At 47.2% G+C, this 19,676-nt stretch overlaps 1 protein-coding gene across 1 annotated transcript in view; it reads right to left on the bottom strand.

The window, feature by feature from the left end:
* The window catches only part of pcdh7b (protocadherin 7b), a gene marked incomplete at its 5' end in the record, with an annotated part of 157,028 nt that extends 151,469 nt beyond the window's left edge, over nucleotides 1-5,559 (bottom strand). Inside the window, 1 exon segment of the mRNA XM_080792747.1 lies at nucleotides 2,473-5,559. Coding sequence (XP_080648873.1) covers nucleotides 2,473-5,559 — 3,087 coding nt within the window.
* Between the last annotated feature and the right edge of the window lie 14,117 nt (nucleotides 5,560-19,676).

Here is a 19,676-nt window from a genome sequence, read left to right as displayed (position 1 = left end):
CACACACACACACACACACACACCTTCTAACAGCCCAGAAATCAACAACCAGACATTAAGACACTACTGTACCGCACACAAAGCCAAGCCTTCATTTAAGCTACCGTGGGGACATATACGTCATGTATTACACATGAGTGTGAGCACATTATGGCTTTAGCCACAGTCAGGGCCACATACCTGACAACAGAATATTTTTAGAACATGTAAACAGAGGTGGCTGTGTTAAGGCCATAATTGGAGTTGGAGCACGCAAACAGATTAAACACGTCACCTTCTCAATTAGTTATACTCTCATGCAGCCATTAGTTCTGACCCCTTTCACCTCAGCGGAACACGTCAACAGTTGCAGTATTTGATTATAGGGGCCGAGGGGACATTAAAGATCATTGTGAATTATGTTTGCTGAATATTGAGTACCTTGCACTGTAATATCACCATATCTGATCTGCACTCCATGCAGCAAAGACGGTATTTCACATAACTCACTTCCACTTTGCTCATGTCATGTGTTAGCCTTGAATTGCAAGAAGAAACGGCCTTAATAATGCTCTGTGTATAGCCGCCGCCAGTGTGCATTTATCAGTCTTTCTCCTTTTCTCAGTATACAGACTGTATTCTAACAAATAGATACCACCAGAAAAAGAAATCACCGCAAGCCAAGTCCACGTGAAAAGTAAATAAATAATTATATAAGCGCTAGCACGGTGACACACAATACATGCTGCTGCCGCAGCGCCGAATAGAGTGCCCTTTTAATTATGCAGGAGACATCCGAAAGCAACAGCACTCCTCACACTGTGTGTAGCAGCTTGCTGAATACACTATATTAGAAGCTGTTAGAGACAGGGGCCAAGGGAGACTGAGGTGAATGGCAGAGAGAGAGAGAGAGGGGGGGGGGGGGGGGGGGGGGGGGGGGGGGGAAAGAGACAGATGGTTTGTAGGGAATGCAAAGGGTATATATGGCATTATAGACAGAAAGGGCCTAATGCATGGAAGAAAACGATGCAATGCGGAGAGCAGGAACGTAACAAACGCGATGGATGTCATTTGGACGAGTGTGAAGAAGTGATTTGAGCGAAGATGGAGATGAGGCCGGAGTGCATGTGATTCGGGAGGAAGCTAGAAATGCAGAGAGACGGATACGGTGCCAAAATAAGGACATGCACTGTAAGAGGTCGAGACAGACAAATAAAAGCAGAAAATAATATGCCGTATACACTGCAGGCGCGCACCTGGACAAAGCAGCACTCTCGAATGCTCAAGCAATAGCTGCCTATTCCAAGTAAAGAGAGCGATATCAATAATGCATTAGACTTCCATTGAAAACACATGAAACAATGGAGTAAGTGTTCTGTTCCTGGCAAACGCCAGATCAAGAAGTCTGACTTAATTACGAATTAACGCCACTTGGGTCCAACCGTGCCAGAAGAAGAAGAAAATAAGAAAAGAAAATGAAGGGGGGTGTTGCGGGGTTCAAAATACGAAAATGCACACAGTCCCTGGGATATGAATGTCACATCAAGTATGGACACATTTTTACATAGCAAAATGATGGCAAAGAGTTGCTGTGGGTGAAGGAGAACGGGGAAAAGCATAAAAGGAAGTTAAGGAGAGCTGGAGGGGAGCAGAGAGGGAATTGGCCACGAAGAGAGGCACAGGGAGATGAAAAGAGCAAAATGGAGATATGAGCAGTGCTACCGTCGAGAGCGGAGGGGAGTCAGATCAACAGTGGGATGGGAGGAGGGGGGGAGGTGGTGCAGAAAGAGACAGTTTCACCGCTATAGGCTGGTGAACTGATACAGGCGCTAGGAGTGCAGAGGAATGTTAACACAACCTCCTGCCCAGATGTTCCCAGTCAAGCCGAGTCAAACCTTGTAAAACGGGACACTGCAACTAGCATTCCTTACACAGCCGGCCACGTCTATGATGCATTCTTGGTGTCTAGTTTTTATTTCCTTTTTTTTTCTCCTTCGTTCTTTCCCCTGTTCACAGGGGGGGAAAGGGTAGCCGTGTTACTAAGAGAGGACAGGGCAGAGACCTGACCTAGCCGAGGGGTGTTTTGCTCCCATGCGCAATGCTCCCTTCTGAGAAAAAATAACTGCAAACCAGAGCCTTATGTGAGCTGTCTACAGAACTCTTGACACATTATGTGCTAAGGTTAGCGGTCAGGACACCCTGCCTTTCAGCCCTACGTGCCAAGATTAACACAAAAACACTGGACGTGTCGTGCAGAGTGCGAACTAGTACACCTAATCAAAACCATCCTTTTCCATTTTCAACATTGCACGTGAATGGCACTCCAAACCAAAACAAGATCAATGCCCACTAACTTGACGTACTGTACAGTACATTAGCACCATAAAGGCAATAGAACGACTGAGACAGGCCCTGTCAGAAAGCATTACGGCAGAGAGAACACACTAATGGGGAGAATAACTAGACATTCGTAAAAGTAGCGAAGACTCTTACCTGTTTGTTGTACTTGTTGATGGTTTGACTGCTGTATTCAGAGCAGTGGTCTGATCCAAGGGAAATGTTATCTCCGGTGCCAACGAAGGTGTTGGCCGGAGGCAGGTCCTGAACGGCCTGGTGCTTTTTCCCCGCCGTCGGCGACTGCGGGTGCAGCTGGACGGTGGGGAGCGGCGAGCTGGACTTGTAGTGCCGGGCCAGATCGGGGCTCCCAGGGCCGCCGTTGACCGAGCGGTAGCGGCCCATGCCGGGGCTGTCCGACAGCTTCTCGTTGACGCCGTCGTATCGCTGCCCGTTGGGCTTGGAGGCCTCCACGGTGACGATGCTGCTGTACAGCGGCTGCTTGGACTTCTGCTTCTTCTTGTCCTTCTTCGGCTTCTTGGACTTGTCGTGCTGCTGCGGCGTGAAAAAGTCCTCGTGGTCCTTCTTGCCGGCCTCGTAGCCGTTCTTGTTCTTGGGGCGGCAGTAGCGGGCCATGACGACGATGAGGATGATGAGGATGACCGTCATGATGCCCGACACCACGCCGATGACGATGCTCAGCCGCTGCTTGCCCAGGTCGTAGTTGGGGTCGCCGGCGATGTTGGTGTTGAGGGAGGTGCTCAGGCTCTTGGCCACCTGGGCCTCCACGACGGTGGAGTTGGAGAGGGTCTCGTTGACGTACACGTGCACCAGCGTGGTGGTGCTCTGTGAGGGCTGCCCGCTGTCGTTCACCTGGACCACCAGCCGGTGGAGGCCGTAGTGCTTCTGCTCCAGCTTGCCTACAAGCGATATGACCCCGCTCCCCCCGTCGATCTCGAACAGTCTGAAGGGGTTGCCGCCGATGATGCTGTAGTTCAGGTCGGCGTTGATGCCTGTGTCGGTGTCCGTGGCGATGACCGTTCGGACCACCGTTCGGACATTGCTGGACGGAGGGAGGAGGGTGTAGGAGCTGTTTATCGGGAAGGTGACGGACGGGGGGTTGTCGTTCTCGTCCATGACAAAGAGTGACACTGTGGCGGTGGCTGATCTGGGAGGGTCGCCTCCGTCCACGGCCTTCACCCTGAACGTATATGTCGTTTTCTGCTCACGGTCAAAGGACAGCGTGGAGAATATGGTTCCGGTGTCATTCTCGATGGAGAAGATTTCTTCCTCTTCCTCGATGAAAAGACTCATTTCAGCGTTTTGGCCCTTGTCCGCGTCGATGACCGTGACCATGCCGACGGGGCTGTTTGGCTCAAGGTTCTCTTTGACATAGAAGGTGAACACGTCCTGCATGAACTTTGGTTCATTGTCGTTCTTGTCAGCCACGAGGACCACCACGGTCGCCGAGCCCTGCAGGATGGGCATGCCCTTATCTTTGGCTATCACTTTGAATTCGTAGCGCTCCGTTTGCTCTCTATCCAGGATGGTGTTTACACGGATGTCTCCGCTATCCGCGTCAATAGAGAAAATCCCATTCACCGATGAGTCTAGGGAATAGGCTATTTCGGCGTTCTTCCCACTATCTGCATCGATGGCTATAACGGTTGTCACCCGCTCGCCAGGGGCATTGTTTTCGGGAAATGACACCTCGACTACATTCTGGCTGAAGATAGGAGGGTTGTCATTAGTGTCACCCACTTTGACAATAACTGAATTATTACTAGCCAGACTGGGGCTCCCAGAATCCACAGCCACTATGACCACATTGTATTCCTGCGTGGCCTCATAGTCCAGTGGTGCAGAGGTGTGGAGGAAATATTTCTTTTTATTCTGCTCACCCTCCATCTCGCTGGCTGGTTTGAGCTGAAATGGAACATCCCCCACCACTGTACATGTCACTATGCCATTTTCCCCCTGGTCACGATCCGACACTTGGACCAGGGCAATAGGCGTGTCCACGACAACATCCTCTGCCACGTTGGCTATGCCATCTTTCAGGAATATGCGTCCGATTTTCCTTATCTCAATGGCGGGGACGTTGTCGTTCTCATCCTTGATGTTTAGTACTACGGTAGCCTTGTCCATTTTAGGCGGCTGGCCTCGGTCACGGGCCATTACAGTAAATCTCAGCTGGCTCACTTCCTCACGGTCGATGCGGTGCAACACACTCAGCCAGCCCGTGCTCTCGTCCAACCTCAGCAGCCGCCTCACCGACTCCGTGGCCGCTCCGAACACATACTCGATTTGACCGTTGACCCCGACGTCTGCGTCGGCCGCCTTGAGCTGCAGAATGGGGGCGCCTGGGGAGCTGTTCTCCGGGAGGTCGGCCTCGTAAACGCTCTTCTCGAACCGTGGGCTGTTGTCGTTCACGTCGGTGATCATCACCCTTAGTATGGCCTGAGAGGAGCGAGGGGGGTCCCCTCCGTCCCTGACGCGCAGCGTGAGCTCATACGAGTCCCTCTGCTCCCTGTCCAGGGCCCCTTTAATGATGAGCTGGGGCTGCTTCTCGCCGTCGGTGGTGTCGGCCACCTGCAGTTCAAAGACACTGCTCCTGCTCGCCCCCTCCTCATATCGCCTCTTATTGCCCGAGTAGTCACCGTTGTTGTCGCGCCCCGCAGAGGAGCCCGGCCGCCTCTCCCCGCCGTCCTGAATGAGCTCATATCGCTCTATTCCATTTCTGCCAAAATCTCTGTCGGTGGCTGTGGGCAGTAAGTAAAGAGTACCGATGGGTCTGTTTTCCTCCACAGACAGTGTCAGAACCGGAGAAGGGAAAGACGGTGTGTTGTCATTAATGTCTAATATTATGACTTTTCCCTCAAAGAGGTCGACCCAGCTCTGTGCAGGTCCAATGACGGACACTTCAAAATCTATAAAACACTCATTTTCATCGAATATCATTTGGCACTGTTGCAATTTCTCGCGGTCTATCCGCCGTTCGTTGGTGGTGAGCTCACCGGTGATGTTGTCTATTTTGAAAAAATCAGAACCGGACTCGAGCGTGAACGTCACCTCGCCCGACCCGGCGACGATGCCCAGGTCCCCGGCCACGTTCCCTATCCGGACGTCCGCGGGTCCCTCCTCAGCCAAGCGATACCGGAGCACTTGCTTGGCAGCGGGCTGATATACGAGCTGCAGGACGATTATCCAGTAGCATAGATAGTCCACTGCACCAGTAGTCCTCATTGTTGACGCCTAAATCATTCACTTGCTTCTTTTATAATTAAAAAAATACAATAATGACCGTGATTACGCGGTTCACTCGAAATGTCCTTTTATGAGAATCAAATGCCGTTTTCATCTATGTGATTCATTCTCAAGTCCTCCGTGTTGTCGGGATGCGTGAGACTTCATCCTCCGGACCGGACGCCTCTCTCCACTGCAGTGAACAGCAGCAGCAAGTGCACGGGGCTTTCCTCTTGTGCTTTCCTCCAAACCCCGATATTTGTATTTGCTCTTTCCCTATTTTCTGCAGGAAACCGCAATCCGGGTGCGACGAGGCTGTGCGCGCTCAAGGGGATTTTAGTGCCATAAATGCGTGCGTAAAAAACCAAAACGTAAAAAAGAAACCCCACACACACAATCTCTATCTCACCAAAACATAAGTCAAAATCTCACCGTTTCAGTTGTTGTATAATGTCTAGAATCCGTGTGGGTGAGGCTCCAATATTCCTCTGTTTAAAATATATTTCCAGAGTGACGTGTTTTGTCCGAGCAGTTTCCAAACTTGATCACACCGAGGGGCTGACGACGGTGCGTGCGGGACATGTCAGCTCGCACTGTCCGTAAAGATGGGAATATGAAGCAAAAAAAAACAACCACATGCAGCCGCTATCCTCTCGCCTATCCGTGCATCGGAGGGACCTGATCCCGCTCCCTCCTCCAAGTGCACTTGTAGTAGAAATGCTTTCCTTCTTGTGCAGGCAGAACAACTCCACGGCACGTCAAACGACAGAAAATGCAGGGTCATTAAAAAAAAAGGTGACACCGCACCGCACCATCAATGAAAACAATATAAATCCGAAGAAGAAATGTTCAAAATTCCTAAAAACCGACTGTTTCCCAGCATAATTCAGCCTTTTTGCTCCTCACCTGCAGACGCACGGTGCGTGTGTTCGCAGCCCCTATCTGCAGCACTGTGAGAGAGTGATTCGCAAATGATATTGCAGTCTCGCTCTCTCTCCCTCTCTTTCTCTCTCTCCCTCCCTCTCTCTCCACCCCCTATCTCTGCTTTCTCTCCCCGGCAGTGCATGCATCCAGGCAGGGCACAACTTGATCGCAAGGTCTAGAAGAGGGTAGCCGACTATTTGATGAAAGGGACAGAGGACAGAGGAGCAAATTGAGTGAAAGCAGACGTCTTCTCTATCCCTCTCTCGCATTTGCGCGCGATATTTTATCCGAAATGTAACTCAATGCACCGTCAGCCCATGCTTGGATGCTTAATGTTCGTTCCGTTTGTGGGTCCATATACCTGCAGGTGCCCAGTGCTGTGCAGTGTGCATTATGGTGAGAATACAAATAGGCTACTAAAAAAAATAACTAGGCTATTCATTTTAGTTTTATTTATGCAATGGGTGCATTTCCAAATCCTAACAGACTACAATAATATCGTTGTCGTGCGCGGTGTTATGTGGTGTGTGTTTGTTGGCATATACTGCCGCAAGGATATAGTTGAATCTGTGACAAGAAACGCCCGCTGGAATTCGCAAATGCCAAATCCAGGCATAAACTTTTACGCATTGTAGTGTGGGCTTATGCGTATTAAATGTGCATTATTCAACATTCCACATCCTTGCCTCCAACTACACTTGACAGTTCCACCATGCAGGCAGCACACAGCCTCAGTCCGTCCTCGGGAGAGAGAGAGAGAGAGAGAGAGAGAGAGAGAGAGAGAGATGGGACGGGAGTCTGTGCGCAGTTCTGTGGTTTTCCTGTGGTTGACTGATATAAATGCGTGTGGTCGCCGGTGGCTTTGCTCCCCGGCGCATGCAGCCGCAGCGAGAAAGAGAGCTGAGCTCAATGCATTTTCTTTCAGATTTGTAGGCTACTGTATAGCCTAGCCTATATATGTTTGGTACAATCCGGCATCCAGCAGGGATCGTACCCATATAGACCATTTTTTCCCCATTTTAGCACGCCACGAACAGAGAAGAAATGGGCTAGCAAAAGGCTATACAATTATGTCTGAAATGTATGTCTCTGCCAAGTGCCGATCACTGCGCAAATCCAACTCTTTGCAGTGTGTGTGTGCGTGTGTGTGTGTGTGTGCGCGCGCGCGCTTTTGTGATATGCCATCCAAGTATTCATTGTTTTTTCTGTATTTTTCTCTTGCTAATATTGAATTTCATAATGAAGTGTGGTGGCACAAATTAATGAGCCACGCTGTCAGCTGGGGACATTCTTCTATAACTCCGCCGAGCACCGTATACGGATATAGGCTTTTCTTCCGAGAATGCACAAAATAAGAACCATATGGTTAGCCATATATTTCCATAGTCACCTCCGCTCCGCATCACGACATAGGTGAACTGCGAAATATGAAGCAAACCATGCAGGGCTACAGGTTATAGTTTATTATGTGTCTGGATTTATAATGTGCGCGAGGATTATAATATTGCCCTCTTCAACAGCGCTGTCCACAGACACTGTAGGGGAAACATCACAGTAAAATGAAACAGAGACAGATGGAGATGGACACAGAGGGATAGAGAGAGCATGCATGTGCTGTAAGGAGAGAGAGATGGGGGGGGGGGGGGGGGGGGGGAGGACGGGGGGGAGCCCGGCTCAGCAGCTGCATCTTCAGACAGCTATGAATTCCAGCAGTGGTTTTATCCTTGCTTACTACCGCCCTCTATCGTTGAAGCGAAATTAGTCCACTTCATGCATGTGTGGCACTAAAGAGAAGAATCATTCTGAAATGCTGTTCTTATTTCATTACATTATCATTATCATTATCATTATCATTATTATTTCTTCTTCTTATTTATTAATGAAAGACCCCAAATAATTAGTAAGAAGAAAAACAAAACAAATAGTGTTGTATCCTGCCTTTATTTTCTTCTTTCAAATTATTTGATCGGCACTAAATATTGTGTTTGTTGTCATGATTTGTCACGATCCGAGTTGGCTTTGTCCGCGGCGTAACAGTCTTTATATAAATACTTTTTGAAAAGCCTGTGGAGAAAATGACTGGAGAATCATTTCCTGGGCCACTCGTCGTTCTGAAAGGGGGCGGGACTGCGACGCTCCACTTTGCGGCAAGATCAAAGTATGTCGCCACTCTCGTACCATTCCACTCTGTCCAAAAAAATAATAATCTTGCTACAGGAAGTGTTAGTCTAATTCTTTTTCATGGGGCCAGCCAATTAAAATCCCCAAAAGACTAGGTAAATTATAATAGCTACTACAACATATATGGGAAGCCACATTGATTTCAAAATGCCTGGTGAGAGTCCAGAAGGAAGCCAGCAAGCAATTAGCCAAATAAAACTAACAGGATGTCGATAATATGCCAAGACCCACACAGCAATCATGTTCACCAGGCTATGATTCCAACTGAGGATATTTCTGGGCGGATTATAATAGGCAACGATTCAACGAAAATGCCCCAAAACAGCAGACATTTGCTATTTGATGTAAGTGTGTGTGTGTGTGTGTGTGTGTGTGTGTGTGTGTGTGTGTGTGTGTGTGTGTGTGTGTGTGTTTTTTCAGACAAAATCAATCGAATCAATTTAAATTTGTGATAGATATTTCGATCTTACTGGGGGATGAGTCTCTGATGTACTGTATGTGCCACAAAGGCACAGTCATCCACATACTGTAGTTCCACTAAGTTCACAGATTTGACTTTAGTAGCAGCCTGCAACCTCCTGATATTAAACAGGTTCCGGTCCAACCTGTAATCCAACAACACACCACTGCTTCCTTCAAGCTCTCTGTGCAGTATAGCCAGGTGACACTCACGAGGAACATGTTGAAGAGTACACAGCCCTGTCTGACACCTGTGCATACTCTGAAGGGCCTGGACTCCTGTCCTATGTTGTTACCTCAGTCATCATCCCCTCGTGAAGAGACGCACGCACGCACGCACGCACGCACGCACGCACGCACGCACGCACGCTCAAAGTTTACTTTATTTATACCCCGACAGCGGCATGGTGAGTGAGTACCTTGAATTAATGGTTCTCGTGCCATAAAGAAGCCAGCTGAGGTGAGAAGTGTCTGCCTGTCCTGATCCATTCCATTAGTTAGTAGCTACCTCCTGCCATACAGTGTGCATTAATGTTGTAATTACACGAGTCTGTCAAGATTATAATTGACACTTATTAGTCAGCAACGTTGGCACGCAAGCAGGGGGCACCCGTCAATGCCTACACTGGAAACAATTATAAAAGGTTCACTTTAACCATATGAACCCAAGCATCCCGCCTATTCTGCCGCGCATGCCATAATAGGCGACCATTTTGGCAAAAATTGGCAAAAGATCCGGTGATGCGCGCCGTGTGCTCGAGGATTGGCAAAGTGATTCGGTGTAGAGGGAAAGAGGAAGGAGAGATTAATGGTGTCCAGATGCAGTCCACATGCCAGAAGAATCTGTGGGCACACACTGTGATTTACGATGACAGAACAGTCATCCGTCACCTGCACAAAACTATTTGAGGTTTTCATTTTTTGGAAGCTATAAGGTAGCACAGTGCTCCACATATGCAGAGGAGAAGCACTGTGAGGATGAGACCTATATTTAAAAGACTCTATATTCCCATGCAGTCAAATGGGTTATTATTACATACAGTACGTCTTTGTTGTGTTACCCCCTGTGCAGGTACAGTATGTGTGTCGGTATACTCCGTACAGATATTGTCAAGAGGTTGTTTCTGAAATGTTCAAATGTTCCCCCACGACAGGAAAAGGGAGGCTAGTATCAGGGAGAAAAATCACACCCGTGATAAGTGAGGGGCGCTTTACTAACCCTTATCATCTTACATCATCGCGATATAACATAAGCCGATTTGCTCAGTGACAGACAATACAAACATTAGACTCTGTCCATTGTCAATGGCATGTAATGTTTGTGTTAGTGACAACACAAACAATGGGAATTCAAACAAAAACAGCCGATTTGCTCGTCCACATATGACGTAAATTATCCATTCATTGTCAATGGGAATTTAATGTTTGTGTAAGACGAAAGTCTACACTAATAGCTGAATATAAGAGGGGATAGAACCTGAGACAGTCATGTTTTACCCTCACATTTTGGGGCTTTCTGCGAGACATTCAGCATTCAGCATTCAGTGAGTGCTATAGCACGAGAGCCAGATCAGTCGCTCTCCTTCATGCCCTCGTACAAAAATACATAAAGTACAGCACACTCTATAGGGGGAGAGTAAGTTCAGCGTGTTAATAATAAATAGACTTCATTGCTTTGATGTGGCTGCTTGCCTGATCCCATCGGTGCTCGCTATTTCACTCTGCTGTCGAGCCACCAGGTGTTTGGGACTTTAGGCAAACTTGCTCAATTAATTATAGTGTTGCAAACTGCAGTGACGCCAAAGCTAGTGTTAAAAAATAATCACTTATTTGCATAGTGTAAGAATACAGGGGCTGTGTTCATTAAACAGTTCTACCGCATAACCCGCTTTCCACGCCATTTAATCCATGTTTCTGCCCTGCGCAATACGCTAAACCCGCTCACCGGCGTAGGGTCCATTGGGCCACTGGGGCCGTGGCCCAGTCTGTTTAGAGCTGGCCCAGTCTCATTTTGAAAAGATGGGAGCGAAAACACAAGAAAAACAACAAGAGATAGCTAACATTGGCAGCCCTTCACCCCCTGTGCATGCACATTACCGTTAGTAGCGAACCACAGCAAGCTGCCTTTGTTTTAAATGGTCCCCACTCCCCAGCAATTCGGCAAAACCGTTCACACCTATGCCGGATTTGTGCAGAGTTGTCGCGTTATGACGACAAACCGGAAATCTGCTCTGGGCTGCAAGGGCTTCTGGGAAAATGAGTTCAATGCAAGTGAACTGTAGTTTCAACTGGACTACAGCAGCTCTCTCTGCCTGTTGTTCCGGATCGCGACGGTGGCATATTTTTCATTTTTCTTAACAAGCCATGGAACTATTTTCAGGGGGATTTTCATGGATCAAAGGCGCAAATACTTCGGCGTATGCTCCAAAGGTAATTAAACAGGCAGCCTCGGTATATGTCACCTTTAAGCCCTCAAGGTGTTAACATTTTGACACTGATTTCTCTGCCTAGGAGTTCTTTTTTATTGCACCGTTTAGCATCTCACTATTGCTTGTAAAAGATCATACCACCATCAGACAGTACCTCGTTCCCAGGTTGAGATTCCTGAATGATGAGTGAATGTTGGCTGAAGCTCACTGCACAATTAAAAAGTCACAGACATTAGAATTTTGTTCATGAATCAATTTCTATTTTTTTCGCGAGACCTTTCAAGTGCTGCTTGTACTATAAAATGCAAGGATGACGCAAAATAACAGGGCAGTGAAATTGAGTGTTGGATTGCCTACAGTAGCCAACCTACTGTACCTCAATTAGGTTTTTCAAGTGTGTGCCAATTTATTATGGTACTGTACTGTACTGAAATTAAAACAAAATGGCAAAAACAAAACACAATGGCTCCCTCGAAAATCAAACAAATCGTTTCATATATGCTTCGGCAGAACAAGTATGAGTCATATAGTCAATGAGCTAAAAATGTCAGACCAACTGGCATGGTCCTTTAAATCAGGATATGCTTGGAAAGTTTTGGACAATGATTCTCATTGGTGAGAAACGACAGTATGCCTTATCAGGGGGGTGGCAAGGTGTGTGTGTGTGTGTGTGTGTGTGTGTGTGTGTGTGTGTGTGTGTGTGTGTGTGTGTGTGTGTGTGTGTGTGCATGTTTTTGGGGGGGCTGTTGCGTGTCTACTTGCCACCGCTACAGCAATCTTTCTCACAACCCACCAAGTCTCATCAACTTTCCAGCCTCTCTCGCCGTCACTGTGACGTCAGTGAGGTAGTGCACAGCCGGCCAGAACTACTGTAGCTGTCAGACATGTGTGAGCCTATAGGATTGTATTATACATTTGGAAAAGCACTGTATACAATTGTTTAAATGTTAGTGTTTGAGAAAAAGAGTGAGTGCAGTGAGTGAGTGAGTGAGTGCAGTGAGTGAGTGAGTGAGTGAGTGATAGCCTAAGATTTAGACTCTCGTAAATGTATTTTTCGATTATGACGTCTGCTCAGACGTGATCATTACTCATGGTGTTGACATTTTTGGCCCGCGGACCTATAGGCTATAATCGCTCTTAACATGTACATTCGCAAAATCTAAGGTGCTTACGTTGCTGCCCCACTTCTCAGCTTGGCCTACGTACTGCGTTTGAAAGGCGTAGGAGCGTTGTTTTCAATAAAAAAGGTGTTTTGATCCACTCCGTCTCGGAATCTGGCATCGATCTTGGATTTCACTCCATTGTAAATGTGCAACAGAACATTGGCCGTGCCCCTAGCGGCCAATGTCGGCCAATGTTCTGTTGTTCTCGTAGAGAGAGCAGACGTCAGAATCGAAAAACACATGTAATACTAAATCTTAGGCTAAGTGAGTGAGTGAGTCAGTGAGTGAGTGAGTGAAATGAAGCAATCTCATCTTTCGTATGTGTCGTACTATGCGTCTGCGACTGTCACGTGCGCATGCCAGTGCATCGGTGGTGGGTGTCACCGCGTGCACACCGAGCGCAAGGCCTCAGGAGAGAAACACAGCGATCCGTCAAGAACAAATAAAAAGAAATAAAAAAATACACTGGCAAATGGGCAGGTGGCCAGCCTGGTATATACTGTAAGTCTTTGTAGCACTGCCTGAGAGGTATAAACTGCCACGGCCTTGTCTGCTTTAAACACGAGAGAGGAGGGAGGCATCGACACTATAGGGAGCGACTGACTCAACAAGCAATGCACACGAGACGAACTGGACAGCTCTGCTAGTGTAGCTCACCAGGCGGTCGTTCCTTCGTGTTCGCCAGCTCCCTCTGGCGAGTTGCTATTCTGAGACTCCCCAACAACACTTTGTTCTATGCCCCGCCCCCCCCCTCCCCATCCCCCACCTCTCCCCACACCCCCCCCCCCCCCCCACACACACCGCAACCTCTCTTTGGCGTTAGATAGAATTCTGTAGAAGAGAAGCTTCACGTTAACACACAGGTTTGGAGGAGGAGGGGGCACGCTGTTCAATTGAAGTCACTTATAACAGAAGTGTTGTACCCTGCCCTTTTTTCCCTTCTTTGTAATTATTATTATAGGTATGCCCATATGATGACCACGGATATGGTCTAAAAGTGTGAAAAACTTACTTTTCATTTCACTACAACTTAGTAAAAGTAGAAAGTAGAAATAGGACTCGGAAATAGGCTCAGTCGTCTTCAACAATTTCACATACTTCCATCTCAAGTGTGTGTGTGTGTGTGTGTGTGTGTGTGTGTGTGTGTGTGTATGTGTGTGTGTGTGTGTGTGTGTGTGTGTGTGTGTGTCACTCGCCACACCAGCGGTGTCTCCATATTGCAGTGACATTGCAGTGAAGCATGCTGGTCTCTCAGACTATGGAAGTTGAAAAACCGCTGATGGTGTGATTTCAGCGCTACCCATTTGAACCATTAGGAGCAGTGGACGTCATTAATAATATGCTGCCCGGGGGAGCAGTTATAGGGGTTAAATGTCTAACTATAAGGAATACATCGACACAAACACCGGGGCGAGCCAATGCTTGAACCGGCGACCTTTCCATTTACAGGCGGCCTCTCTACCCACTCAGCCACCCACTTAGTACATAGCGAGTGTCTCATTTTCATTATCACATTTCACATGGTTCAAAATGGTCGTCATGGCTCCTGGCGACGTGTCATGTCATAATAGCATCGACAGGCACCAGGCACTAGTCATCGACCGTCCGTTGACGACCCGCTGTCCACCTGCTGACTGAGTCATCATCCGCATTGACGAGTCATGCTAATGACGCAGGACAGAGAGCCGAGGACATGTTTACAAAGAGCATGGAATTAGAGATGACATTTAGCGCTCCCCTTGCCCATATGTGACTGGTATAGTGACACCATATCCCTCACATTCATTTACATGACAGCATTTCAGCTTCCGATGTCACGGCGGTTTCTGCAGTGCATTTTCAAGCTCTTGAATTTGGATGTATAAAAATGTCCCTGTACTGTACTGTATGGTATGTCTAAATGTGATAAAAGGAACATCATACAGACTATGAATCATAAACACACTAATAATGTGTTTATTATGAACATGTGGCCTGAAACCTCCGTGACCTTGCTCTTCCGTCACAGTCGGAGGCGCACTTCAATAAAGTCCATTCATCTCAGCGATATCACTGAAATGCAGAATTCCTTCCTCGTATTTTCACGGTTCTTTTAAAAAAGGCATCCGGAGCGCAGCGCGAATGCCGCGTTTGAACGGCATGTTCAAAAGACGCCAAAAGCTCTACCACGGACAATTACTGCCCCCGACCCCCTGCACCGCCTCCCTCCACCTCTCCCCATATCGCTCCCATCAGTACAAGGGGCATATACATTGCAAGCATTAGTCACCCCTCTGCCCAGCCGCCCGCAAGCCACACAGTCACGGAGTTAATCACTGACTCAGAGGAGACAAGTGCCTGGCATACAATGCACCCCCCCACCGTCCTACTTCAAAAGGCTGCATCTCAAAGCAGGCCATTCAGAGAGCCCTTTCAATGGGTTGAGGGCTGCATGCGGTTCCACTGGTGGTTAGAGTTGGGAGCGAATGCAGTCAGAGGCAACTTGATAACTTTATAATGGCGGCGTCTGCAATTTTCGCAAGTGCGCCCCCCAGTCAGGCTGTTCTGTGGCCGCAGATGCCCCATCCCCCCCCCCACCCACCCCAATCCCTTCTGCAAAAGGGCTAGAAAAGTCAGTCTAGTTGAAAGGGGGGATCCGGTACAATGCCACGGTTTATTCCTCCCCCAAAATTACACAGTCTGTACCACAAGCCACATTATTAGGATCTGTCAAGGGAGAGAGAGAGAGAGAGAGAGAGACAGAGAGAGAGAGAGAGAGAGGGAGAGGGAGAGGGAGAGGGAGAGAGAGAGAGAGAGAGAGAGAGAGAGTGAATAACAGGGGGTGTATAATAAGGATGAATTACCCCCTTCCCATCCTGTGGCCTAAAAAGTGCAGCAGCACATTAAATCTGGCCCATGTCAATGGCTGCCTGTTATTTGGGTGCACGGATGTGTGCCACGGGCGGGCTTCCCCCGCCGTGACCCACCGCGATCCTTGCCCGGGGAAGCTTGTCACCGACCGATTGTCCCCGTTCTCCCCATGCACCCTCTCTCACGGATCTTCCAGACGCAGTGGGAAATGTGAAGGGTAGTCATTTCCAATGCACAGGTACCTCTTCAGTGTGCGCCTCCTTATACATATATAATATGTATGCACTAGAGTGTGTGTGTGTGTGTGTGTGTGTGTGTGTGTGTGTGTGTGCGCGTGTGTGGGGTGTTTGTGTCTGTCTGGTCTGTCGGTCTGTTTATGTGTTTACGAGCAGCGATGGAGTGTTTGTGTGCACTGTCCCACTGCTTTCGGCTTAAAATAAGAAGACACCTGCTCTGCGTTTCGGAGTCGGCTGTCAAAAACAGGAAAGGAAGCGTGGAAGAAAAATACCCCGGCAGCTCTGAGATATATCTATTCTGGCGCGCCGCTTCCCTCAAGCTGCCGGTAGGAGACTTCAAAATGGCTCCACTCCCCGCCACAGAGTGGGCTCTGCGCTGTCAAAAATGTCTTTGAATGGAAAATATATAGACTGAAAAGTTTCTCTCTCTCTCTCTCTCTCCTCTTCCCCATCTCTCGTCATTTGTACCGGTTCTCTCTCTCTCTCTCTCTCTCTCTCCTGCCCCTCCTCTTTGTCTCTCTGGTTTGCCTGCCCCCCCCCCCGGCGACGCATGTGGAGAGGGCATCTCGTCCTCTCTCCTGCTGAAGCTTTCATTGAACACTGTCCTTGCTCTGAAAAAACTATACCTATCATCCTCTAGCCCACTTTTCCCACTTATTCTCTCTCTCTCTCTGCCCAACAGAGTTCTGTACTTATATGTCTAGGTGAGGTATATCTGTCAGTCAGTCAGAACCGCATTCTTCACTAAAACATGATGTCTGTCTCTCCGGCCTTGTCTGTATAGAGAACAATCCAGGTCCTATAGTGCCTTTTTGTCAGATGCGATTATGATCTGTGTTGTGCAAAGCGGAATCAGGAAAAACAAACCTGGAGTGAAAATGAAATCAGAACGGGTTCAATCCTCGGTGGACATTTGGATGTTGCTATAGACTCAGCAGGGACTTGGGGGATGGCTGTGTGTCTATCATACTGTAAATGTCCACTGTGTGTCTATCATACTGTAAATGTCCACTGTGTCTATCATACTGTAAATGTCCACTGTGTGTCTATCATACTGTAAATGTCCACTGTGAGTACATCCAACAAAGTGGGGAATAGAGCATACAACTGGTGGCACATGAGGCCACCAGTTGTAAAGCTGCTGCCTATAAGCAATAACATGTAAAAAATGTAATGACTTAGTTTTTCTTTTCCCCGTTTTTGGTATTCAGACAGCCAGCAATGAGTAAAACGCTCCCAAAAAGATTTAGTCTCTGTGACACATCTAGGGAACACAATCTGCATTCAAAGATGTTCCAAGAACTACAGTGGCCCTGTCATTGTCATTGGTTGAAAAAAAACCTGGTCGAAACCAATCAGGAAGTAGACAGGCAAAATCGACCAATGACAAAGCTTATAGGAAAATCTTTGAATGCAGATTGTGGCCCCTAGATGTGTAACAGAGACTACATTTTTTGGGAGCGTTTTACCCATTGCTGGCTGTCTGTCCAAAAAAAATCTAAAAATAAAAGGTAAAACTGTTATTTACATACTATTGCTTATAGCTGCGGCCCCGCAGGTTAATATTGGAATACCAATATATTATTGATTTCAGCTGTTACAATTCCAAACATGCAAACATGACCCGCTTTAATTACTTTGGTCTAAATTAGTAGGTTAATGAGTAGTATTAAATTGCTATTGTCTTTTTTTTATGTCGAATGTATTTGTATTTAGTTCATAAAGTTAACATAGGCTATCTATAATTAAAGGCATTTGAAATTGAATACAAATTTAAATACTTTTCAGGATTCCAATTCAAAAATAGCAAAAAAAAAAAAAACCTGCATGGATTTAATTTCAAATATAGCAAAGAATTTCTGATCTACAAGCTCAAAACGTTTTGAGCTTGTAGATTGGCTATTTTTTGCTACGACAATATGCAACGTGGCTTTCTGGAGTGAGTGTGTAACTACAGTGGCCCTCTGGAGTGAGTGTGGAACTACAGTGGCCCTCTGGAGTGAGTGTGGAACTACAGTGGCCCTCTGCTCTGGAGTGAGTGTGGAACTACAGTGGCCCTCTGGAATGAGTGTGGAACTACAGTGGCCCTCTGGAGTGAGTGTGGAACTACAGTGGCCCTCTGCTCTGGAGTGAGTGTGTAACTACAGTGGCCCTCTGGAATGAGTGTGGAACTACAGTGGCCCTCTGGAGTGAGTGTGGAACTACAGTGGCCCTCTGCTCTGGAGTGAGTGTGGAACTACAGTGGCCCTCTGGAATGAGTGTGGAACTACAGTGGCCCTCTGCTCTGGAGTGAGTGTGGAACTACAGTGGCCCTCTGGAATGAGTGTGGAACTACAGTGGCCCTCTGGAATGAGTGTGGAACTACAGTGGCCCTCGGGAGTGAGTGTGGAACTACAGTGGCCCTCTCCAGCTTCAAAGTTGCCCACCTCTGCTATAAAGGATGGAATGAAAACGAGAGGAAAGAATAATAAAAAAAGGTGCTCGACACTGGTCTTGCCAAATGTCATTGCGTGCGTAGCACATCCATCACTTAAAAAAGCTCACCCATTTCTTGCTGGGCGTATTCCAGTAATATTCCATCTGGTGACCAGTGGGCGCTTGAGGCTCCATTCATTTAGAGTTAATCTAATACCTCTTCACATGACAATGTCTGAAAAAGTCCATTCTCCCCCACTGTCTTTTTCCCATTATTTCAGGTGGCTTCATCACCTGTGGCCAGAAGGAACTACCTAATGGCCATTTTCATTTGGTAATTGGTTATCTTGACATTTCGAAGTGGCTCCATAATTTGTTCATCTCTATTGTGAGTGGGTCGTTAATTAGACTCTGTATGTGCTTAGCTCATCATTTCCCCCCCAAAAAAGGGATCCTTGGTCATTTATCGAATTACACAGTTGGCATTCGTTGGGCAGATTCATTAAAAATGACAATTTTTGCTTCTCACGCCGATGGCAAAGTACTCTCCTGCAGGAACAGCCACAGAACCACGTTCATGTCCTAGGATCTAACCACAGGGCTTTTTAAGGCCTTTTTTGCCAGGCCCACCTGGACTATAGAGACCCATCTGGACTACAGACGGATGTAAAAAAAATCACACCCATGTAAAGTGAGGGGCGCTAATATATTCTAACTCATGTCGATTAGGTGATGTAATGGTGATGTAAAACAAACGGTGCCAACAGAAACATGAAACATTAAATTAACAATAAAGAGACAATATGATGTAATGAGGCACATTATGACGTAAATCTTCCCTTCATTGTCAATGGCGTTTACAAAAACATTGAACTGAAGACAAACGTTCACTTCTGGTTAATTTCCGGTTTTGTCCGTTGCTTAGCAACCTAGAACCATTCATACGTTAGGCGAAGAGCGCGATCTATCATAAATTGGCGGTGAAGCATTATTGCCGACGTATGGCTGCAGATGTGTACACTCTAGTCTATCCCCTGTAACTGCAATGATCTGCCTGCACAACAAGCGTTTCACCCACCTTACTTGTAATGTGATGTGACATTGATCGATTGATTCTGATTCTGACTTGATGGACGATCTCAGTCAACGGCAGGGAATGTGTTCAATAACAATTCCATTAATGTGTTTTATAATCTCCACAACAGGATATAATACATACAAATTGAGAGCTATCGGCAGCAACAAGTATTCATGTGATGCCGACATGGGGTGGGGGGGGGGGGGGGGGGGGGGTGGGGAGACAAAACTGTCACAATCAATTATTTGTACAGTATATGAATACATATTGTATCATGTAGATTAGACATGTACTAAGCACTTTATGTTTTTCTCTTTTAACTGCAATGATGAGCCTGCAGCACAACCAAGAATTTCACCATGTTACTTGTTGTGTGATGTGA

Source organism: Protomyctophum bolini (assembly GCF_963924005.1).
Source record: "Protomyctophum bolini genome assembly, chromosome: 20".
In the NCBI taxonomy this organism is placed as follows: domain Eukaryota; kingdom Metazoa; phylum Chordata; class Actinopteri; order Myctophiformes; family Myctophidae; genus Protomyctophum; species Protomyctophum bolini.
Note: the sequence above shows the minus strand (reverse complement) of the source record. Positions and strands in the feature narration are given on the sequence as shown.